This window comes from Vanellus vanellus (assembly GCF_965231255.1).
Source record: "Vanellus vanellus genome assembly, chromosome: 2".
Classification (NCBI taxonomy): Eukaryota; Metazoa; Chordata; class Aves; order Charadriiformes; family Charadriidae; genus Vanellus; species Vanellus vanellus.
The window spans coordinates 46,487,193-46,513,736 of record NC_138906.1 but is presented as its reverse complement, the minus strand read 5'-3'; the positions used below and the strand labels follow the sequence as shown (position 1 = coordinate 46,513,736).

At 36.5% G+C, this 26,544-nt stretch overlaps 1 protein-coding gene across 1 annotated transcript in view; it reads right to left on the bottom strand.

Annotated features, from left to right (window-relative positions):
• Positions 1-26,544, bottom strand: part of STT3B (STT3 oligosaccharyltransferase complex catalytic subunit B) — a 53,991-nt gene that overhangs the window by 15,200 nt on the left and 12,247 nt on the right. The window contains exons 2-7 of the mRNA XM_082479181.1: positions 16,865-16,973; positions 14,790-15,077; positions 13,074-13,139; positions 8,066-8,165; positions 3,341-3,439; positions 1,613-1,759 (exon numbers count right to left, since the gene is read on the bottom strand). Of these exons, the coding sequence (XP_082335307.1) occupies positions 1,613-1,759; positions 3,341-3,439; positions 8,066-8,165; positions 13,074-13,139; positions 14,790-15,077; positions 16,865-16,973 (809 nt within the window). The remainder of the gene's footprint in view (positions 1-1,612; positions 1,760-3,340; positions 3,440-8,065; positions 8,166-13,073; positions 13,140-14,789; positions 15,078-16,864; positions 16,974-26,544) is intronic.

Sequence of the window (26,544 nt, the reverse complement as noted above, 5' to 3'; positions counted from 1 at the left end):
TGCCAGCAGATGGGGAACTACTGGTTATGGTCGTCTCTGAGTGTATCCAAAACATGAGATGAGATGGCATTCATGTGAGGGTGCTGAAAGAGTTGGCCAATGTGATAACTACCCACCATCTTCATCAGGGTGTTAAGGGAGGCCCCTGGTGCTGGTAAATGGCTAATGCTACACCTCTAAGAAAGGCAAGAAGGAATATGCAGGAAACTACAGGCCAGTAACCCGAGTCCCTGAAAAGATCATGGAGCACAGCCTCCTGAAATACATTACTACATGCTTTTTGAGCCATTTTCCTCATTTCTTATTCATAAGCTGAAGAAGAACGGTCTGGACAAACAGGCCATTTGATGGGTTGAAAACTGGCTGCACTGACAAGCTTAAAGTAGTACTCAGTGGATCAGGGTCCAGCTGGTGGCTAGTAAAAAGTAAAAATACCCTAGAGGCACAAAGAACAGTGCTAAATTGAAAAGTGGCAGGACTTCAATCCAGAACCTCAAACCCCTTCTTCCAGGTGCTGCACCTGGGATAAAAGGTCCAAACGTGGGCACCCTTCTGCAAGAGGATTGTTAAGGAAATAGAGAGGGATTTTGCTGCACACTGAGATTAGAAGCCAAATATTGTTTTGATATGCAAGTCTGAAAATTTTTACTAAGTATTAGTAGGACCTGTTCATACGTACTGAAAAGTAAATCATAAACCATCAAGTTTTGGAAGACTTTCAAACAAATAGAGATGCTAAGTAATTTTTTTGAATAACAGTATCATAATTAACAGAAGAAAACTGCTATTAAACAGTCCAAAATGTTAAACAACTGATACCAACAAATTTATGCCAGAAACATTGATAAAAAGAAGTACAAAAAAGAAGTCAGTTAAAATAAAAACAACTTAAGCCTCAGGAAAGTGCTTTTCTCCAAAATAAAACTCTGACAAAACAACTGTTTGAGGTATAATATTAAGATCATGTAATTGAGACCAAACAGAAGTTAATTTTTGCATGGGTAACATATTTAGCTAGGAAAATAAGTTTGCTTTTTTTTTTTTTTCCATTGAGGAAGAAAGTATGGTATTGGATCACCAAGGAAGTGTATCATGGAATCAGAAGATGGCAGTGAGGCACCTGGGAATGGCAGCCAAGTGAAGACATGCTTGTTTTTGTAAGATTGGGTAGAACTGCCTTGAAGACTGGAGGCTGAGCCACAGAAGTAAAATAGAGCTTATGGATTAATTCCAGTCATACAGAAATCAGGTTCAAGTATTTGGGAAAGTAAGCAATCTGACTTATCAATGCTATTCAGAATAGACATATGTGTCTTCATAATATGCTTTGGCTATAGTTGTTGTTCCTCATCCAGTCTGACTTCTTACATCATCATGTGGATTGTGGATACATCTGAAATGTTGGAATGATGCTACAAAGTTGTTTTTTTTTCCTGCAGCCCAGAAAGCACAGTAAATTCCATCACAGAAATACAGAGTAACGTGGGCACAGGTTTGCTGTGGCATTACCAACAACTGCTTGTAAACTACTTTTTTAGTAACTACTTGTAAACCAAATATTGGAGCATGTAAACCAGATGATCAAAGGTAAACTACTTTCACATTTATTTACCTGTGTATGTCAAATAGATGACACTCAGGAATACAATACCAGCAGCTAGTGAGACACCCAAGAAGAACAATGTCTGAAATTCTTGCTTTGTTAATCTGTCTCTCAGGTACTGCAAAAACGCATATGCCTGCAGCAGTGCAAAAACACCTAAAGAAAGAGGAAAGTTTTTGTTTAAATGCTCAAAAGCAGCTGTTAAAGCAATTGGCATACTTTGGCTATATTTGAATTAGGAAAATAGATGTAGGGTACACCCTTACATCTAAAAACTAGTATAAAATCACTTTCTGACAAATGGCCTTTAACACTTAACAGGGATGATACTTTCTTGCAATGACAAAAACTTGCAATGGGAGAAAATGCTTTGCAAAACATTCTTGGCTCATTATATCAAGAGCTTTGATACCCATCGCCTCTTTGCTCCCACATTAAACTGGGGTAAGGGAGAGAATCACTTGAAATCTAGATTGCATTGATAATGACAAAAACACAGGTTAACTTACATAGACCTGGTGAAAAATTAAGACACGCACCCCAGGCAACACAAACAAGGCTGATATAGAAATATATGGAAATAGAGCTACTGAACAAACCAGGAGGATTTAATGAAAGAAAAAACACCACGCTTAAAGTGATACAGACAACTGAATTATATAAAGCTCGTGTTGAAACACTGGAATTCACCACGTAAGCACCCCACACCCTCAAAAAGGCATTTAACATTACACCAGAACTTAGACACGATTTTTCTGTTGTTATTCATTTCAGTATATATAGTCAGATCAATCCAATGATTAGTCCATTCAAAAGTGAAAATTCACTGGTAGCTAGCAGAAGAAAAACAGAACTCAAGTGTATGGCCTTTCTTCAATTTAACAATAAATTTGAGGTGCACAATGATGAAATTCCCTCATTCTGAACTCTTAGAGAAAGTCATTAACTCTATTCACTAAACAAATTCAGAATTCTTCAGATGCAAAATGCGGTTTGATAATCTTCAGTCTTTTCATTACATTCAGACTGTTGAGAAAAAAAATCTCCATTTTTAAAAGTATTTTTCTGGTAAATTTTAATGATATTCCAACCGCTGTCCCAAATACATTTTGATAAGTGACTGTACATTATAAAAAAAAAAACGAGGAATCTAACAAACTATATCACACAAACAGTGTATGCAGTTAAACATAAACCTATCAGTCTTGGTAGTATTGCTGTCAAGAAATCGAGACTGTTAACAACTATTGAAAAATCAACTTACTTTAAAGAAATAAAAAGAATCAAACAAGATTTAAATTACTAATCAGGAAGCTGATTTTTAAGTCATTTGTATTTAACCTACTTTGAAAAATTACAGAAGAGTATCAACTCTAAAACCAAATTGCTCAGTAAAAACTGTGTTTACCAATAAGGAATGTTTCAATTGTATAATGCTTGAAGACAACATTATATTGCAAAACAGTAGAGATTATCAGTGTGTAAAATAAGTGCTTGTAGCATAGGTAACTGATCCACTGTTATGGAGGCATTTTACCTCCATTACCTCGCACAAAAAAGGATAATGTGTCAATTGGAAAGAAAACTTCCCCACAGACACTAAATTGTACCTCTTTTTCTTTAACAATTTGGTTTGTTAGTATGTGTTCTTTCTAATACAAGTAAACAAAGCCGCACGGGTTTGAGGTTTTCTTGTGCTAAGCAGGCTGTTTGGAAACAGACATGTCATTTTCTTACCTGCAGCTGCCATGTGTTCACTTGTTCTAATTGGCTGAAATCCCACAAAAGGTATCTGCATCGATAATATTAATCCCACAATGTAGAAAGTGCTATATGCTAGGAAAAAAAGAATGAAGAGAAGGGAAGAAGAGAAAGGTGGGAAGAAAATGAATACACGCATTTCAAAAAGCATTGATTCCACAATAGAGTCCATCCTCCCCCCAACTTCAGTGACATTGAAACAGAACCGTATAATTCTAAATATTTCACTCATCCTAATAATTTTTTACTCCTTTGACTAGGATAAATCTGCCTATTACATCCAATTTTAGAAGAAAGTAGCAAAGTATTGTTGTTCCTAATTGCACTGTTTTTTCTCCTCCTAGGGAAACAAACTATCAACCTAAGATGCTCTGGCTTGGAAATAGTTTTCTCTTCCTATCTTGTTTTCTCAAGTCATGGATGGGAGAAAAAGCTCTCAGATAACAAATGACAAAAGAAGCTTTCAATATGAGGAGAAATTGAAGGGACCAGACCTCAATAGAGCAAAACATTTAAGAGTCCACTACCTATTTAGAAAATGCAAAGAGATACGCTTGTTCTTTTGTTAACACAAGAGCAGAAGCATGCCAAGAAACTGAAACGCAACAGAATTAAAAATTAATATTAAGCACATATATTAATGGATCTTTATCAACCATGAAGACCCATAGCTTCCCCAGAAAGTAGAAGCAGAGAACATCATTAATATTAATATTAGTATTAATAATACAGATTATTATTATGTATGCACTAAGATTCATATACTTTTTTTTGACAGGATTTTGGTCTTCAGTATTCCAGAGTCAAGAAGAGAAGAGAGGGGAAGAGAGAAATACCAACTTTGAACAGCCATGAGTCTGATCACGTTCAAAGCAACCAGCCAACTTAAAGTCCAAACAAAGTTTCGTGCCTTCAGTGGCAAACAGCAAAGATCCACCTCCCAGATTTCTAAACACTACTACAAATCATAAACCACTGTATTTGTTACAGCATCCACCTTATGACAAGATCCCTGTTCTCATACAATCCTTTACTAACCTCCATGAGAACAGGCTTGGGGAGCACATCATTTACCAGTGGTATTGTTTCCATAGCACCTGTGTGGTCTCACTGGGGAATTACACTCCCAGAGTACGGTATGCTTTCCAAAAGTCACAGAATTGACTGTTGGTACTTCCAACCACATCCTGCCTTCTCTGGTGTATTTCTTCAAGCATCTGTATTGCACTACTTTGCCCAGCTACTGATCTATTCCCTCTTTTGTCACCGAAAACACATTTTTGCTGTAGGAAGCTCAATTTTTGAAGAATTCACTTCAATATAAATCATTTACTGTACCATGAAAGTGTTACAACACTGCCATCCTGTGGAAGTTCAATGATTGGCATAAATCACTACATTTCACATTTGTTAGACCATTGTAAATCATCATTTTTAAACCTAGGCCTGCAACTGTTACACTTTCTATGGCCATCCCCTCCCACCCCCATCCCTTACTTCCCACTTCTTTCAAACAGCTATCATGTCTGTCTGTCTGATAAATAAATAAAAAGGTCATTTACTCAGCAATGCAGTATTTCTAGGAACTTGGCTGTATCAAGGTGATACATCATCACAAGCTTTCCACGTTCCTTTACATTCTACTGTTTGCACAGTCTTTGCAAAAACAAAAAGATAATTTTGATCCCTGCAATCTATTCTCATGGTTATAACTCTGACTAGGTTAACAACAGCAAACATTCTGACCTACTATGGATAAACTCATTTTACAAACAATCCTGCCCAAACACAGGAAGAACCTACTGAAAACCTTTTCCAGAGAGTACAACCAAATACTTGACTACATACTTTCAATTAATGGATTATAATTGCCAGAAATAATCACTAATCATCTGAAGTTTTAGAATACTGAAGCAGTTGATATAAATATATGCCCACTCACTATTTAAATTATAAAACCCAATACCTAAAACAAGGAATTTTTGAAATTAAGTTTTAAATTCTGGAAGATCCTCAAGTGATTTTGTTAGTAAACATTTTGAAAAGTATACAGAACTTAAAAATTGTCCACAAAAAAATTTTACCAGATTGAAGTGAAAATTACCAAGTCTCTAAATTGTGCAAAGCGCGAATTAAATCTATACTTGTACCTTTCCAAATGTAAACCCCTTTACTTTCTAAACATATGATAAACTGCAAGAGAAACTACAAGTACAACAATAGAACATAATATCAATGCTTCCTGTATCTGAATAAAGAGGTTTTTTACCTATACAGGTGGTGCTAATGCTAATACACAGGAATCGTAAGCACTTCTTAATTATTAAGCTAGTAAGATCTGAATGAAACACACTGCCAAGACAAAAAAAAAAAAAAAAAACCAAAACAAAACAAACAAAAACCCCACAGCTTAAGCTTTCAAATGTAGGTAGCATGATCACCATTGATGCCAAGTGTGTCAGAAGTTATCTTGCTGATAAATTCATCTGCACGCAAGTTGCAAAATATTTTAAAATTGGCAAAAGGTTCACATTCTGGGAAATTTTTGTAATTCAGAATCATTTAATAAGCACTGCCAGGCATATCAGATCATATCCCATTAACCTTTTCTTTGGTGTATGAACACCCATGTGAAAAACATATACTAGGAAGCCATCACTATTTTTAAAAACTTGGTGCTGCCAGATACTGTCCTGTACATTTACATTATTATGTTAGATTAAACATTGATCAGTTAGAAAAAGTTAGGCTTGTGCTAGTTTTAAATAAAATTAAGCAATTTATCTAGAGATTAAAACCCCCAAAATTCTCAGTAATAGTAAAATGTTTGCAGATTTTACTAGCTACTGTCAGCTGACGATAGTTTACAAAAGTTTTAGCTGCACATTGGTAGTTTTTTGAGAATTACGAGACTTCCATAGGCACAGTAGCAATTGCGTATCACAGAAACTCCAGAAATATCTTTATTCTCCCTATTTCAATGAGCTTTTGTAAACTCTTCTCCCTATCTGAATAGTTTGGAAGTGAAGAACACTTGAATTTCCTCTCAGAAGTGCTTAAACATTCTTACCTGTTTTACAAAAACATCCTGTTAAACAAACCTAGAAATCACATGCTAATATGAGACGTACAGCCTTCTCTGTGTGTAAGGCTTCCCACGAAAGCTTAAATTAAGCCAGCAGTAGCAATGAAACAGCAGAGCAGCAATTACATTTTCATTCTGACAACTCTGCTGAAGTACAGCTGAAGGGCAATAACATCTCAACACACGGTAGCTATTTGCAAAACAAACGTCTGCCAAAACCTTTAATTCATATGAACCTGCGGTACTATTTTCCCCAGACTAGTTCAAAGACTAGTTCATTGAAAGCTGAAAAAGCGAGAGTACTTATTCTTTATTGTTTCTGGTTACTACATCGCTTCAGGATTTTATAATTAGTAGATTTAATTTTCTCTCGCCTAACTCACAGAAATTGGAAAATGAAAATATTCAATAAAATAATTTTAAAAGGAAAACAAGATAAATTACTTTCCCCTTAAGTTATGAAGAAGCAGTTAACGAACAACTTAAGCAACACTAACATTAAAAATGGGTTAGTTTTTTTTTCCTTTTTTTAAAGAATTTCCATTTCTGAATTACATAAATAGATTAACAAAGAAGCATGAAACCAGTATTTATAGGTTTTTGTAAGAAAAATACAAAACTGAACTTGAGTAAATTGAGTAATTATTCTAGTGTATAATGGTTCAAATATATATGTAAACATAGTAATTTCTCTAGCAGGCACTAAAAAAGGCAATAAAATAATTAAAAATACAAAGATAAAGCAGTATTAAAATGGGTAACAAAAATATATTTACAAATATGAAACATCCTGTGATACTACACTTCAACTCATACTATGTTCTCAAACTAGGTATTGTAAAGATTTCACATTACACAGTCACAAATGTTCTAGCTAACTTATAAACCTTTGAGTCCTCAAATTGCTTATTATTTATTTCATTCACATACCTATACCATGGCCAACTGATTTAACTGGTGAAGTCTGTAACAACAGTTTACAGAGTATTTAAATGTCAGGCAAATTAATTAAAAAGTTAGCCTCCTAACATCACTATTCACACCTTTCTGAAAGTGGAAGGAAGGCTGACCTATTAACCCAATAAAATCTCAGGGATTCACGTGGAGTGGACAGACTCTTACACTGCTTTTCAGTCTAGGTTATATAAAACATACATGACTGCTTAAAATTCCCTATGTCTTTTCTCATATGTCACAATATACTATAAGTTTGCATAATTTCTGCTGCACAACTTTAAAATAGCAATTGTTTAACGTACTAGGAAAAGAAAAAAGTATGGAACATTTTACATATATTATGTGTGTGTCTGTAATAATCTGTTAAAAGGATTCTACAAATATCAAACCATCCTTTTTTTTTTAGTGCAAAAGAAAAGAAAATTAATTAGCAGCTACATATATGAAATTTTGGAAGTATGAGTATGTTTTAACTCCTTATTTCCATGTTGTAGAGAATAACTGACTATAATCAGTCAGTTTATTAGTTTATAAACTAATAAAATGCAACCTGATGTGCAATTACTTAATTCCCACTTGATACAAAACATATCCATATAATTAATTTCCTATCTCATGATTAAGCATTTGAGAATGACTGTTCACTGAACAAAACTTACCGATGTAGACTCTCCTGCTGTATCTTTGCATCAGCAACAGAACAAACACATGCAATGGAATAAGGTTGATGATGAAAACATATCCACCCCATGCAGAGACCTAGGAGAAATGGAATAGGAAATTAGATCTGAAAATATCTGCAAATTCTCAGGATAGCCAATATTGGATTTATACATTCTGATGGTCTAACAAGAAAACACAAACTCCATCTAGACAAGCAGTCAGAGCTACCAGTAATAGCACCAGGATCTTTTTAAATATTTATTATCAAAAAAGAAAAACCCAACAAAATCCCCACATATCAAAGTAGTAAAGACTTTTGAAATGGGCTGGGGAATTTTCACGGCTGTCCTTCCTGTATCTCCTCCTCCTCCTGAGCTAATATGGTCAACACTGGCAAACAAAAATGGGATGCCGAGGGCTTTTCCCTATGGTGAAGGCTACAGCACAAGGCAGCCGTAAAACTCCCAGGTAGGATCCAAAATTTTCCTTTCATGTACAAATTTAGCACCATGCTCTGCACTTGTTGCTGGGGACAGGGAACAGTATGTCCAGCCAGAGAGAAGAAAGGTAGCAATGTGCACCTCCAGGAGCAGAACTCCTGGAGCAGAGCAGCCAACGCAGGTTGCAGCATAAGGAAAGAAACAAAAGGAAGGTGGTGGATGCACAGGGAAGTGGGGCTGAGCACTGTGGAATGGTGTACAACAATATCACGGATACTGCAAACCTGGAGTAACAGCAGCACTTGAGAAGCACCGGTATGATGTACTCAGAACTGAAATGCTACAATGTTATCAATATATCACTGAGTGCTGGTTTAGATAAAGATTTAATGAGCTATCATTACCGTGTGTTATCTAAATTTCTAACATATTTAGAAGGGCTAATGTTGACTAGACAATCTGTATTTTAACACATGTCCTCTTGTCAAATTACAGTCTAGACTTCTCCCATATGTACCATGCCTACCCTAGATCTTCATTTTTAGAATGCAGTAGCTAATGTGGTTTTCACTTTAATTGTACTTTAGGGCTTAGATTCATGTAACTATTTTTAAAGCCCTAGAATCCAAAAAGAAACCCAAATGACTATGTTCTATAGAACAGATTCTAAAACAAGGACGAGGCCAAGCACTGCTGGGTTTTGATACTAATACTACAAAATCCAGCGTTTCAAAATTTGGGGTAACCGATTCAAACAATGTGAAACAAGTAGAATAGAAATCTAGAAGTTTTCTAGAAACTCGTTTCAGATTATCAAGATCCTATTGCAAAGTTAGTAGCATGAAGCATCATGGTTTACACAGGCAAATTTATTTAATAGGAGAAAATATTATATGAAGATAGGTAATACAGAATAGAATAAGGACAAATGTGGAATTAGGACACTGTCATAATTAGGGAAAGGTTTGGATGAAGCAGGTAGCAGACAATTTGTACGGACCACAGACCTGCATCTCCAATTATCAAAATATTTCATCAAATCTAAGCGCTGGAGACTGTACTGAACTGAAGATGCACTTTGAAACTTTTCAAACAGAACTGCGGCATCCTTGTAGATTAGTATAAAGAGTGGAAACATGCTGTTACTCCTACAAGGATTGCTTCAATGTAAAGATTTGTTTTATTTTACCTCCTTGTCATAAAAAGCTATCTGAAGCAGAAGTTGCTGAAGTCAAATAAATGCTAAAAATATAAATGCAAGGAAAAAAAAACCTTCTCCTTATGGAATGCAATGCAATGCTGTGAGTCAAATTACCACATTGAGTTAGGTATATATTTTAAGCAGATTTAGTTATCAAGAAAGATTTCTGTCAGTCCATGCAACATCCGTTCCTCTTTCAAGGAGCTGTTTCCCAAACTCCCCATGCAAGGACTGATTCTTATTACCTCAAAATCATGATTTGAATTAATTTTCACTGAAAACATAACTAATTCCATCAGATAAAGGCAAATGAATACCACATAACAAACATTACAATTATGTTTTGTCCTAAAAATTTACCTAAGCAAAATGTCTAGAAGGGCATCTTAATGAAACTCCTTCCCAAAGGGAAATACAATATATGGAAAGCCACCACTAGGGATGAAGTAAGTACACTCTGTAAGCAATAATATTCTATCATCCAATCACTGAGGCTCAGCTATGGACAAATCTTAACCTTTCAGTAGCTGACAGGACTTGAAAGGAAAACAAGAGAAAAAACCATTAATTTACATTCAACGATTGAATGTCACGATGATGACATCGATTCCATAAGTTCTGTCACCATGCATGCTCCAGACCACATCCCCTCCCTCTTGTTCAGTACCATAGATCAAGACACTGCTCAGCCTAAGATAGCATGAACTTGTTACTGTGTGATTTTTCAGCAGTAAAATTATCATGGAATCACAGAGTTTTCAGAGTTGGAAGGGACCTCTAGAGATCATCCAGTCCAACTCCCCTGCTAAAGCAGGATTGCCCAGAGCACATTACTCAGGACTGCATCCAGGCGCGTCTTGAAAATCTCCAGAGAAGGGGACTCCACAACCTCCCTGGGCAGCCTGTTCCAGTGCTCTGTCACCCTCACCGTAAAGAAGTGTTTCCGTGTATTTGAACGGAACTTCCTGTGTTCTAACCTGTGCCCATTGCCCCTCGTCCTGTCACTGGGAACCATGGAAAAAAGCCTGGCTCCATCCTCCTTCAACCCACCCTTTAGATACGTGTAAGCCTTAATTAAGTCTCCCCTCAGCCTTCTCTTCTCCAGGCTAAAGAGTCCCAGCTCTCTCAGCCTTTCCTTATAAGGCAGATGCTCCAATCCCTTAATCATCTTAGTTGCCCTTTGCTGGACTCGCTCCAGCAGTTCCCAGTCCCTCTTGAACTGGGGAGCCCCAAACTGGACACAGTATTCCAGTTGTGGCCTCACCAGTGCAGAGTAGAGGGGGAGAATGACCTCCCTCGACCCACTCTTCCCTATGCAGCCCTTGGCCCTTTTGGCAACAAGGGCACATTACTTGCTCATGGATAATTTACTGTCTACCAGGACCCCCAGATCCTTCTCCTCAGAACTACTTCCCAGCAGGTCCACCCCTAACCTATACTGGTGCCTAGCATTCTTCCTCCCCAGGTGCAGGACCCTGCACTTGCTTTTGTTGAACCTCATTAGGTTCTTCTCTGCCCAGCTCTCCAGCCTGTCCAGGTCACGCTGGACGGCAGCACGGCCCTCTGGGGTGTCAGCCACCCCACCCAGTTTGGTATCATCAGCAAACTTGCTGAGGATACATTCTGTCCCCTCATCCAGGTCATGAATGAATATATTAAACAAAATTGGACCAAGTATTGACACCACTGGTTACAGGCCTCCAACTAGACTCTGTGCCGCTGATCACAACCCTCTGAGTTCTGTCCCGCAACCAACTCTCAATCCACCTCGCTGTCGCCTCATCTAGCCCATACTTCCTCAGCTTCCTAATGAGGATGTTATGGGAGACAGTGTCAAAAGCCTTGCTAAAGTCAAGGTAGATGACATCTACGACTCTCCCCTCATCAAGCCAACCAGTTATAACATCATAGAAAGCTATCAGATTGGTCAAGCATGATTTACCCTTGGTAAATCCATGTTGAGCACTTCCAATAACTTCCTGTTCCTCAACGTGTTTGGAGATGTCATCCAGAATGAGTCGCTCCATTACTTTCCCAGGGACAGAGGTGATATAAGAGTGTTGTATTTGTTATCTGCATATTTATGAAGAGCACTTTTAGAGGATCATGCCAATAACTTGGCACTATGTAACGAAGACTATGGTATACAAATATAACAATTCAAAAACTTATTTGCCTCATTTTGTACTGCACGTAAGTCTGTTCCAAACCTACAGGATCTCTTCACTGTAATGCTATATAAACAGCAGTGCTGTGTACAAAGAAGTGGCTGTTTATTTAATGACTTGGCAAAAAGGAGGAGAAGTAGGGGAGGAAATAAATGTACTCTTAACAGGAGACAGCTATCCTCTCTAGCGATGTATACAGGGCTATTATTTGCTACATTAACAGCAAAAATCTCCAAAAAACCCAATGAACATCAAAGCCAGAGGAAATCTAGGCATCATCCAGATAACCTCTGAATTAACCTTGTACTTTAAATTAAGGCATGCAAAATAGTTCATAAGTACTTTTTTCTTGCAAGACTAGTTAACCGACTGTAGAAAAGCAATATATCAGATCTCAATCTTAACCTTAAGCAACGCCAAGCAATTAGCCTGACTGTCCCACTACAGGCTAGTTTGAGGTTAATTTATTTTTCATAAAGCCACAAGTTTATCAGTTAGGTGAAAAAAAGACCTCTGACTGATTCACAGAGGAAAATTCTTCAAGTCGAAGTTTTCAGAAGATGAAGGAGGGGGGAAACCAATTCCCTCCATTTTACTATTAATTTTATCTCCCCAATTTTACTACTGTTTTTGCCGTGTTAGCCCTTAGGAACATCTCTGCAATAGCCTCTATTTTCACAGATCAAGAATGAAAAGGGACTTTATGATCATTTAATCTGACACTGAATTCCTTCAGCAGTTCTTGTGATTTGACTTAATGGCATAATTATACCCAAAGAAATAGTTTTCAAAGTTATATGAGTGTAACTTTGTCCATAATTTTTAAATAGTATTATTGCATTTTAGTAATAATGACAAACAGAATGAATGTCAAAATTCCACCTTAGATCACCTGCAGCAAAACAAAAATCCCACTGAATCAGAGTACCTATTCACAGCATAGGATAAATTTCTAAGTAGTTATTCTACTTGAGAGTTTTGCAAAACATTGTTTTCATTGTGTTTACTTACATACTTTGAATTTCAAAATATTTATTATGCCTTTTTACTCATATATTTAAGGTTTTAATAGTGATATGAAGCAACAATTTTTTTATTAGGGTTCCAACAAATATTAAGGTCTCCTTCATCAACATACAGATTATGTAAGACCTGCTCAAATAGTTTAGCTAGTATATATATCTAAAAGGCTTACCATGTAAAAGTAGGATAGACAGCAGCAGATTGTCCAAAAGACCGACCCAGTTTTCACAGACTTCACCTTTAAAAATAACCAAGTATTTATGAATGACAAACAAATACTGGACAATATTCCAAAATTTAATTCCAAAACAACTGTCAAGAGAACTTCTTCAGCACATATCAAGTTATATTTGTATGCTTCTGAACTGATGCCCATAAAAACAAACCACAAGTGCAATTCATTCACACACAAACAGGGTGCAAAGCAACTCTTTGCTTCATGATCTGAGGTAGAAAAGTAGTTGCAACACCTCTGGGTTACTTTCTGTGAGACATTAGACCAAGTCTAAAGCTAAGCGTAGACTATCCATGACTTACTTTGGCTGGCATCAGACCCAACTCTGCAATTATAGATAAAAGAGCTATTATGTAATTTTGAAAAACTCACTCAAGGTTAACGAGCACCCAGACACTAGTAAAGGTTTAGCAGGATCCGTAAACTGGCCCAGCACTATGATTTTGCTCAAAACTGATGGTGGCAATTGTGGTGTGGGAAAACAGGAATGAAAACCCAACATTAAATAAAGCTAGAAAGTAATCTATAAAATATATTTGATTCACACATAATTCTACAAGAGTTCATGCAAACATTATTGCATTATGCAGTTTAGTTAAACATGAGTTCCATGAGAACAGATAACTGCTATCATGTCTCAGTTGTTATAAAGTAACAACATAGCTGGATTCTATCATTGTTATCAAACACAGTGCCTTTACAGCTGCAGTTTATTCTAAGCCCAGATTAAAAAAACCCTGCATTTAAGTAACAATTGTCACTCAGTCATGAAAAACTCGAATTCCCTTCCATTATACTCCTACCAACAATATCCCAAGTTTGAAATATTCTAAAGCTAAATAATTTGTGTGTGACAAAATCATGGGAAAAGTTGTAATGACCATATACCTACATGGAGACGCTCAAAAGGAAAATTATGCGCATTCAAGGAACATCCAAGGGACAGTACCATGCAGCGTCTATGCTGAATTAATAATATAGTTATGCTATTTGTGGTATTTCCAAAATAGATGCAACAGTCCAGAAAAACTCCAGGTTGCCTAAACTCCTTCATACAAAACTGTATTACAGATGCAATTCTACACACAGATTAAGGAGTGACAAACAAGCTGCGCTAGCAAATAGGCTAATTAAAAGACAGACTATTTTTTTAAAGCATGCAAACAATATTAATATCTTGCTCTGGACAGCTTTGGGTAATTTGGATGCTTAAGCCAAAGCCCAGACCCTCCATACAGTCAAAAGCTTCTCCAGAAGGCAATTCAAAGCACTTTATATTCAGTCTACTGCTTTTAACCAGCTAAATAAGGACGCTGAAGTTTGATGCTCACATAATACTAATACCTGCAAACTGAAAACCAGAAACAACCCTTCTCTTTGCTTTAAATTTATAGACTTATTGTTATTATTACTACTACTCCAGGACACACATACTTCAGTTGAACACTACTTTTACATAGCAAACTAAAGAGGATGATTATGGAGTGGTTCAGATCATGTGACTTCTCAGTACTTGTCTGATCAAGAGCCAAGGGGAAGAGGGATGAGAGGGAGGAAAATGAGAATTCAATGTATTCTAAGAAAAATCAGTCATTTGGTTGGAAGGAGGAACCAAAAACCCTTTCCAAAGCAAAAGACCCAGCAATTACTTACCCATAAATAGTATGTGAACTGCAGTGCAAAAATAGCTATGCCTTCATTGTCAAATGATCCTGCTACTGATCGGGATATGTAACCTGGAACTATGGCAATAAAACAGGCAGCTAAAAGCCCTGCTCCCTGGTTCCACAGTTCTCTGGTGAGCAGGAAAGTAGAAATAGCTGTAAGGCCGCTAAAAACTGGTGCTAGGAACACACATACATCTCTTATATGGACTGTCACATTAAGCATATTTAAAATCCAATGTATAAGGCCTGCTGTCACCATTAGTCCTGGATATACCTAAAAGGAGAGGAAAAAAAAAAAACAAAACACAAAAACCAAACCCCTAGGTTATTGCAGAAAACAATCATGATTGGTTTATTTGCATATAATTTGCAATGAAACAGTCATTTCTTAAGCTGATACAAGCAGTGAGCAGGTAAAGCTAATGAAATTATTTTAATACTACTTTAATCATGTTTTGACAACACTGCTGAATACCAGACAGTCTTTAAATTTTATCCAAATGCTAACAATTACGTATAATCCATTTTGTAAATGAATAAGCAGCATAAAGATAGTATCCTATCTTGCCTGACATTTATCATATAATGAGAAGAATTTATCATTAAGGTATAGAAGCAGAAGCTGAAGTTTGCAAGAGAATTTCAAGTCAGCTAACAGCTTTAAGAAAAAAAAAAAAAAAAAGACCCCAAAACCTTAAGACAACAAGAAGAAACCCAACAACATTCCCCAGCCCTATCCATGTTCCTCCAAAATATACCATGCCACTTTTTCATTTCTTGTTACCCATGGAGAAAGAAAATATGCATCAATAAGATTATTATTTTTAAGCTGAAAAGCTGACGGACAGTCATTTGAGTATTATATAATTGCAAGACATCTGTAGATATCTTTGGATATGAAGGATTTAAATAAAGTCCTATAAAATTGAATTAAGATGTCCTCCATGAAAGGTAACAGACTCACATAAAACTATTGAACCCATCATAGAATATTGGAGAACTTTAAAATATTCGTAATAGGAATTCTACCCTTCCACATTTATCAACATTAGAAAAATCAATATGTACTAGAAAAGTTAATATGTACTTCACCTGCGTTAGTTTCTTTCAAAAGCTAAGAAGGGCGTTGTACAAAATTTAATTAACAGACGACAGAATGTTCCCCTGCATATATCCTTGAGAGCCCGTTTTCAAGATAAACTACTAAAACATAATATACCATGTGACTTGTAAAATAATGTATGCAATTCTATTTCCTAAAGGTTTTTACTTTGCATAAGACAGGTATGGAAAAATTGCACACATATGTTACATAAAAAGAGTTGCAAGTACCTCTAAGATACTAAAACAAATGATGATCTAATGTTACAAAAAACTTCATAAATGCATTTAAATGGCATGTACTATAATTAAAAAGTTTTAATGCAGTTTCACGTGGCTGTGTTACTTCGTGTTACTAAAGCTATTCTACTAGTGAACAATATTTGTATTCTGATTTGGTGATATTGTTTTGTACACCTTTCCTGTCTTATAGCTTGCGTTGATACCAATCTTACCTACTCCTGATACAGGTGCCCCACTGATTTAATTTCAAGAGGTTTTTTCCCAGTGAAATCCTAACATTTTCCATACACACATGAAGTCTACTTAACATATACCACTGGATTAAAACTTATGCCTTAAGAGATTTAGGTAGCTATTTTTAAAAAAAATTGTTTTGGTTTTTTTTTTGTTTGTTTTTGTTTTTACTTTTTTCATTTCATGTACCAGAATTACATATCCTTATCATAATATCCTTATTAGAAGTTCATACATAAGGAAGTAAAACTCAGTTCTGTATTTCTTGTTCACAGTATGCTGTTGGATAAAGACTAAAGCATGTTGACTTACTGTCTCCTGAAGCTAAAAATTAAAACATCTTGTTATTCCCTCTGCAGCAATTTGACAATTAAAAGCATATTTCATGAAGATTCTCCTTTTATCAATGTCAAATTGTATTGAAAGTTAAAAAAAAAAAAACTTGCTGCAAAGTCATCTTTAAGTTATGATTACAATACTTACAGTTCCACCTACTATTCTTCCCAGTGGATACCATGCTCTTTCATCAAACCAATTTAAAAATTCATAAAACCCATGGGATGCAAGATGATGTGTTGATCTATAGTTAAACCTAGAAAGAAACAGAGAAAAAGGGGGGGGGTGGGGGGGGTGGAAGACAAAAATCAAGAACTTAAGTTTTAGGCATATCTTAAGTCATCTGTTTTCTAAGACCTAGAAAGTAATTAAACTTTTGCATCTCATTTAGTATACAACAGTCCTCTCTAAATCTATAGAGTTTTAAAGTAAATTACTAAACTCTCAGTTACTAATCACTATATGTTCTTCATTTCTACAGCCAGTGCATATATACAGATGAAATGTTACAGTTTTGGAGGGTTTTTTTGTAAACATTAGAAAGCTTTCTATCACTCTGACAAACACTCCTGTGTTTTGTCTGCATTCCCTTTTAAACCAAGTATTTACCACATCCAGAATACCACTTAAACAGAATTAAGATCATGGAAGAATCAATGCAAGAGTCCCATTCTGAGACAGGACAGCTACCCAGTACATCTGCTGCTGCTCTATTTCATGTAACACTGAGAGGCAATGTAATGTAGTAATATGCAACAAAAGGAAACAGTCTGTTTGTTCACACTAATAAATTAATGCCCTTGACATATTCCCTTCTTTCAATCAGTAAGAGTCTATGTAGATGAAGTTTCATCTTCAAAGTTTGTACATTCTCTGCTGCAGAAGATTCCTTGTGGAACAAAAGCCCCTCCCATGCATACCTTCAGTTCCATATTGCCCATACACCATTTAAAAACATCAGTGGATTGTCATCAAGGCATTGATCTTCCACTTTTCTGGCACATAATTTTTCTAACTTCTCAAACTTCAGACAGCAAAACCTTTCAACTATTACAAAGCCCATTAATTCTTCAAATTAGGTATCAGACTGCCGTGAGAACTGCAGTGCATGTGACCCCAAACTGCAACTCTTTCATGATCATTCAAAAGCCAAACTAACAAGGCTACAGGTATTGACGATGTAAAGTTTTGTGAAGAAAGTTTAGGCTTAGAAAAGCCTGGGTGAACACCACTTCTGAAACAAGCAACATCCACAAACCAACCCTGGTACAAACAGAAATTCTAATTGGAATTTAGACAACAATGTGAAATTCATTAGTTAAAGAAGTGTTAAAGATTATATTCCTTAGCTAAGCGGAAGTTCCAATGACTAAATGGAACACTAACAGACAACAGGTTAGATGAGCAAACCACCACAAGAGACTTCCAAAGACAGTTAGTATTCAAGACCAGAAAAGCTTATGTGTATTTTTCATTTTGTCTATTTTATGAAAGTATCCACTTATATCAGTAACACGCATCACTTCTAACATATTTTAAAACTACATCAAATTCTTTTGTATATCTAGGATTCTCAAAATATCACAGGTTTACTTTGAACTAATTCATTTCAACAGAATAAAGCTAATGTCATTCAAGACTAAGATCCATCAAGTTGCTACTTGTTTAATCAGTACAACCAGTCTAATATCTGAAGTACAACCACATAGAGGTCACAAGCAGATTTCTTCATCTACACAGTGAAAGAACAAAAAGAACTGAAATTCAAGTCCAGATGTCAGCAAACTTGCACGTTTCCACTGACTGAACTATCACAGCATCAGTCAAGTGACATTAAAAAATAATAAAAAAAACAGAATGCAGTATTTTCAAGAACAGCCTTACATGTTAAATAAGCAGTTATATAGGATACATTAACTGATAAAACTGTGGACTTTCAAAAGTAATTAGTCATGTTTATATAAGAAAATTCACACAAACATCAGTCATTATGACCTAGAATTCTTGTATCAAAGAGCAATGTGACATTTGTTTCTAATAAGCCTGCAACTATTCCCATTTGACTAGATTTCTAAATATAAATTAATTCTCTAGTTCTGAACTGTCAACTATAATGTTATTTATGAAATGCTGTACCTGTAAAATTAGCCTCTTATCTTAGTATAGCAAGGTCTATTGTTAATTTGTTTAGTGCCAAGTGCCTGCAGTACAGTACAAGACAAAGCAGGAGTTCCATGTTGCACAGGACGCATACAATCCAGCCAGCTATGGACCGGACATAAAATGCACTGAAAACCCAGTCAATGTTATTATCCTAGAACTTTAAAACGGAAACAAGAAAGATATTTACTAACATGGATTACTTTCAAATTTTTATATCATGACTCAAATTCACAGAGGCTACAAAAGTATGACTAATGTTTACTTTTAGAGCATGAAAAGATTAGTTAAACAGATGAAATAGGCAAGAAGAATACATATTGACATTCTCCCCATGTTTAGAACTAGTAAAGCTTCATAACTGACTTCAGAAGGATGCGAACAACTGTCTTGTGCTTTGGCAGCATCCCATTAAGTCTTTAACAAGAATGAATTACCACCCAAAATTGAAATGCAATGTAACAGCATTCTACCACCACTGAAGAGGTAAGAATTTAATCTTCCCTCCTAATATACTTTTGGATAAATACAAATCTATCAAACCCTTCTTTCAAAGAGTGATTGATCCTTTGGCCAGAAACGAAAACATGCAGAGACAGCTGGGCAGAAATTACTAGCATTCATAGCAGAAATTATTAGCAATACTACAGGTACATTAATTTTTCACTGTGAAGAAACCTATAGGTGAGAACAAGAAATAACCTTCTGACCACATAGGCTTCTAAATACTTTTTTCAGGTTTAACTACAGCATCGCACTTTGACTTAAAAAAAACCAAAAACAAACAAAACCAAAAAAAACCCCACAGTGCTCACTTCACTTCCCACTAGGTAACCTGCAAACAAAAGTAAGTTGAAATGTAAATATAAACATATGCATACATAAGGAGAAGCCTGATAATTAATGTTGTGTATCAAAGCCAGCTTCAGACATTGACAAGGTGGCAGCAATGGGCAGTGCATCAGACAACCGGATGGTCTAGCAATCACATGATGCCAGTATTATGCTCTGGTACCGCTTACCCACTTCACAGCACTCTACTCCTTTAGGGACGAGCCTGAACTTTGGAAAACTGTTTCCCTTTTGGCCAGAATGAAGAGCACCGCTAACAAACAGTGAGTATCACAAACCATAGTCACACAACCTTCTTATTATCTTGGTACTTTTCAAACTGTGTTTGAAACACAGCACAGTGGTATTTTATTTCTACAGCAGAACTGTTACGGTAGCTACATCTATAGGTTCCATACGAGTGTAAAACAGCCCGGGGAAATATCAGAAGTGCCACCTTTGCCTGTGCCTGCATCCTGGAGATTTAGGGGCTGCAACTGAGGGAGGAATCAGATTGGAGAAAAGAACAGCCAGTGATGGGTAGGGGTTGCATTTCAGGCTTGGATGTCACTGCCTTCCCCAGTTCTTCCATCCCCAGCAGCAGCAAGAATAGGTGGTATTTAGGGTTTTTATCTAACCCTCTTTCTGACTGGCTAGACATTAGCCAAGGAGACAGAGGAACTGGAGTACACTGCTGGTTACAGGGACTTAATAGGATGCAGTACCATGTGACAGGACCAGACTGAAAGGATCCCTCTTCTCTGCCCCCAACCCTCACATCCATCTAATCTTGAGGTATAGGAACTGTTCACCTATGTTCCAAGATTCCCTCTCACCTTCCCTCATCCCTTTGAGGGAAATCAATTTGAGACAGACCTGAGAAGAATGAAGAACAAAATTATGTGAAGCACATGCCTAATTAAGAACTTAGCTTGAAAGACTGAGACGAATATTCAAGTTCTCAGTCCATGTTGTGAAGAAGATAACCACACCTGCTACACATTCAGCAGGGAAGAGCTCTTAAAGACCTGACTGACTAACACCAGTAAGCGTTGACTTTTCTTATTTTAGCTGATGTTCTCAGAGAAAAAGTGATGCTCTGTTGTTCTCCTTGCCTCTTTCTGTCAGGTCTGTAGTTTGAACTGTCTCCTCCTCCATGCTAAGCTTTAAAGGACTCAAACAATCTTTGTACATTTCAGAATTCAAAGTCACAACCATCAAATTAGCATGATATTGTAGTTGGAACCTTTTGGGGAACACTCTAACCATCACAAAAGCGCTCTACATGCGGTACCATTAGTTTTCTGCATTACTGGAGATACCTATATTATAGTTGGTTCAGTAGGCAACTGAAGATAAGTTAATAAAGACATGGTTCTCATTTTCAAAGTATATTTCCATTTCAGCATAGAACAGAGCACAAGCAGCAAAAGCAAAATAACTGAGCAGAGGCATAATTTTTTTTTAGTAGCAACATTAATTTGGAAAGCTTAACTAGGCAGCTTGGAAAATAAAGCCTGTAAAGTTTTCAGTTATAAGTTATGTACTGTTAATACATAATCTTAACTATCTGTTCATGCTTTGGTTTGATTTTTATTTCACCCTATGAACTGCTTTTTTGATGACACAAGGTAATGCTGTAAGATGATTAGCTAATGCTATTCACAGCGATCACTCACTCTATCCAGGAGCTATAGAATTCTCCAGCACTTCACAGTAACAATTACTGCTATATTTATAAGGAGACATCTTTGGCTTTGACATTCCTAACTTTAGTATTTCCTTGACAAAAGTACTATTTAAGATGAACATTCAAATAAAATTCAGCCTACCAAGAAAGTAAGAACCGAAGAAAACAGCACACATATAGCAATGCGGTTACTTCATCCAGATCTTAACAACATTTAGGGCAAATTACACTGATGGCCATGGAATTCATTTGACCCTCCCATTACAACAGAGCACAAGATCAGAGCACTGCTTCTTGTGGGAATGTTATTGACTGTCTAAAACCCCATCGATTTCATGCTACTACTGCCCCATCATCTAGACTTTTTATCTGGCATTTTATAGCCATCTGAGAATATGTAATCTCCTTACTAGCAGAATCCGTTGAAAAATTTCTAAGCCTGCAATTATAAAGGCTTCTGTGCTCCAAAAGTCTTCAGCTGCAGATGCACAAAACTTTAACATCTGCAAACTCAGAAAAATAACATGATACAAACTAACTGTGAACATTACAAGCTATCTGAGCAATTCTAGGAGTCAGTTTTTAATGCAAATGTAGATTACAGAATCAATTCTGCCATACAGCATCTAATTAGAGATGGCAAGTGTAGACTGTTGAAAAAGATAGTTGCATATCCGACATATTCTTTGCACCCAAAGGAAGAAATTATTCAGTGCAGCACTTTTATGGAAAATCTAATGAGAAAGTTCAGTAACTTCCACTGAAACTAAGAAACATATATACAGTATTCCATATTAAATTTTAAAACACCTGCTTGCCTACATATTATACTGCAAGCACACAAGCACAACATCCTGGAAGTCTTATTCTGAAGTCTGTAACTACAAATAAGCAATTACCACAATGAGTTTTGCATGTGTTTTTTAAAATGGAAGTACAGTACCCCATCAATCACACAATGAATTCAGTGCGCTATGGTGGTATTTCTCATCATGAAAACGCTTACTTGTGTTGAGTTTATAACCTTGGAAAGTATGTATGGACATTTAAGCCAGTTTCAACTAATCAAGATCAGAATTTTGCACCAGCAATACCTGTAGACAAAAGTAGTTATGACAGCTAAAGAGCCTTTCCTACTGCCCACAGCCTAAAACCAAGGTGTTACAGTCCTCACAGTAAGAATGGAGAAACATAACACCAAGCTCTGCATGTGTAAGAACCAGCGAGACAGAAGGCAGTCCTCCGTTTACCTGAGCCAAAACTGACATAACTCTGCAAAATGGAAGAGCAACCAAGCAATTTTATTTTCAGAAAAATCTCATGTTCCTTTCCCTTTTAACTTAAGCTGATGTCAGCAGAATGGTTTTATTAGGTCTTAAAGCTAATACAAACAAAGATACACTGCATGAATCATCCCCAATTAGAACATTTATACATAATCAAGTACTTAGGTGTCCACAGATCTTTTCTCTGGAATTTCTCTAGCTGCACAGCTACCACAGTTTTATGTGGAAGATGTTATCACTCTGTACACTCAACCAGAGCTTCCGCACCTCACTGGACAACAAACAACAAATGTGAAAGACTGAGGAGAGTTAATGTGTTCATGACACAAGAGACATGAAATATGTTCACACAGTTCTTGACTTAATAATAATCTTTTTCAATCAACTTTAGGAAAGTCCACCAGAAAGAAGAAATAACAGCTTCGGCTGAAGGAGAGTTTAATAATGTCCTAGTCCTTTTGGAGGGGCTAAATATGGATTTTTTGATGGCTTAGTCTTTATGGTTTTATCTTAAAATATATGTATATGTAATTACTCTTTGTATTCTGAGATAAGCCTCAACTAATATCAAGTATTTGGTGAAAGCTCCCAAGAGTGCCCTACATTTTGAAAGGCCCAACTGATCTTTAGGGGTTTTGTTGCAAGTAGGGACATTTGAAAAGAGAAATACACATCCTGTAAGTTGACTGTCAGCCAGAAGTCTAACGTTTGGTAACAGAACTGGCAGCAGTACTGTCATTCTGAGTTTCCTCGGGTTCAAAATTGGTCACGATCCTGCTTTTGATTTCAGATTTCCTAATTCTGAACAAACACCCTCAACTCGGAAAAATACGGTGAAGACTCCTTTGTTATATAAACAATAATTAGTATGCTGAAGTAATAAGATGGCAGGAAGTTCTGCAGTGATGTGGCCACCTAACTTCAGAAGAGATGGAAATTCTGAGTCAAAGAAGGACTTCCCTGATGAAGAACAGTAGAAATCCCAGGCAGGAGAAAAAAAGAGGGGGGAAAAAAAAAAAAAAAAAAAAAAAAAAGAGCTGGATAGCACAACTTTTTTTCCAGTTCCAACATTCAGCCATGCTCAATGTAAATCCTGAAGAATACTAGAATAGTTATAGAATAACCATTGAGAATAACCATTAAGAAAATCAGAATGTCCCCAATGTGTTTAAGAAGGATTACAGCATTCCTACTGCCACTACTTGGCATGGTATTTTCACTGCCTGCAATAAGATGTCATGCTTAGCAAGTGCTAAAATCAGGAACTGCATGCTGCCAGTAGCTTAATGATATGAAATTTTACAGGGAGCACACAGTCTAACTTCTTCAGAGAGCCCAGGGCATCTTCAATGTTTTTGCTGAAGAGCCACAAGCTTTTTAAAGCATTCCATGACCACAGCTTATATTTTTCACACAATATACCACATCTGAAGCCACGCTATGCTTCCCCTCATCACTGTAGTGGGTGTATATCTGCCTACAGTTTCAGACACTTCCTCTGATGCCTATTATGCTTTTCCATTACTTTTTTCCATCTTGCTTTTGAACTATTCCACGTCTCAAGGCAAATGGTTAAGAAAAGAGTTAATTTTATCAATACTAAAAGACATACTTTGACAGTTAAGTCTGCCATTCATAACATTTAACAACATTTTAGACCTAAGAAGTAAGTGATGATGCCATTTTTTTCTTGGGACTGTCAACATTCCCAAGACTTTCAATGTTAAGATGCAAACAGAATAACTCAAAATTCCTACAGGGGAAAACTGAATGTTCATTTTCTCTACTGGACATAAACTTCACTGCAGATACTACCCTAAGAGGGCATCAATACTGACAGCAATATCGGTTCCATATCTTTTGGCAGCATCAGCTTCTTGAGATCCATCAACAGAGGATGGCTAGCCCCCAAGCCACTTTTGTCATGCTCTTCTACCATAGAACAAAGCAAGTTATAACACCTAAACAACTATAGCGGACTCTTATTAAACAGATCTCAAAAATGCTACCTGCTATCCTGTAGCAAGTTCTAATATGTATCCAGAAAAGAATGCTAATTTTTGTAATAGTCTGAAATATAGAGTAAATGAAAATATTCCTTATTCATTGCAGGTACTTTAATTAGATTTTAAGTATTTGGGAGTATGTGGCACAGCCATCATCTCTATTACACAACAAAGTCATCTATATGCTACAATGTAGTGGCAACCATGGAAGTACTAGTTACACCACAATACAGTTGAACCAACTTCACAACCACCTCCCATTAAGTGAAATTTAAGGAATCAGTCAGGATGCAAGGCGGCCTGGCAAGATACAAGGTGTGGTAAAAAGTAAACAGGACCCTTAAAAAGACTAGATTCCCAACATCCCGTATAAGCATTTAAGCAACAGCAATGTTATTTTTGGCAGAACACTTAAACAGCTATATCACCACAGAAGAGCTTCAGCAGAAACTATTGTCTTCACCCCTCAATAACCCACAGCCTGTGCTTAAAGAGTAGACCCAGCCAGAATCAGACATTAGGTATCAAACAACTCCATGCAGATTACGGCAACATAGTTTTTTGTTAGCTCACAGAAATTTTAAAAAGCTGCAGTGTTGTGGTTGCACATCAGCAGCCTAAGTCAGTTTAGCGAGTTAAAATAAGTATTTGCTTTTTAGTACATCTCTTAATGCACCTGCTATTCTTCCTCCTGCTCTCGGTTACCTATATTCTCTGACTGTGCTTTCTTTCAGTTGTCCTTTCTGTATGCAGATCATATTTAATCTAAGAAGCTGGACCTCTCATAGTGCACCTGTTCAGCTCCATCTGTTGCAATATTGACTTACTGACATTTTACTACAATGAATGCTGAAAAAAAAAATTAATGTTTCAGAGTGGATAATACAAAGCATCATCAGAGCAGAACCAGATAGTTTATCTAACTTGAACAATTTCTGTCCAGTGATTGAGGCTGGGTTAAAGACCAAATTTTATCTAACTTAAATATGTCTGCTCAAATTCTGCTTAACCCTTCAGTAACCTGACATAAATAGACACAAATATTGCATTCATAGGGCATGTAGCAGAGATCAGGCAATTTTCTGCTGTGGGTACATACATATATAGATATACATACATAGTTACCTGCAGACCAAACCAAACAATATGCCCAGGGTTTGCAGAAACCTAGAGATAAATGTAATTATGCCCTAATCAAATAAAGCTGAAAAGGAAAAGGCATGAATATAGCTTAAAGAGTGGGAGGGGAAAGACTCACAACTCCAGCATGCCTTGTACTGAATTACACACTCACCCAAATTTAACTGTGGCAGTTATCCTTCAGCTGAGTGTTACTAGTTAAAAGGAGTGCAGAAACACTCCTAATCCGCTTCTGTGCCCAAATTAGCTTGAACCACAGCTATAAAGCAAATCACTCTAAAGATGATTTGAACTATTTCACCTGATTTTTCTCTGAAGCAGATTAGGAGTACGCACATGATCTATTAATACAGTCCAACAGAAGGGATGGTGGCTTCCAGATGAGGGCAGAAAAACTCCAGCTGTTTGCAGAGCGACTGCATATTCTCACAGTGGAGGAAACTGATGTGGGAATAGAGGGTCACCAATAAAATAAACAAAGACCAGAAAAGTACATGACAACAGAAATTGGTCTTCATCCTTTCCTACAATACACAGACAGGAGTTTATCTTTCCAACTGTATTTTGCATTCTTGATCCACTTTCAATGTCTGATTTATTCTGAAATAAGTATGGCAAGAAGTATTTAAAAATCAGTTATCCACTACATTTATTTTATGTTTCATACTGTTTCAAATAAGTCTAAATCAAAATAAAAATGCAAGTTTTCACTGA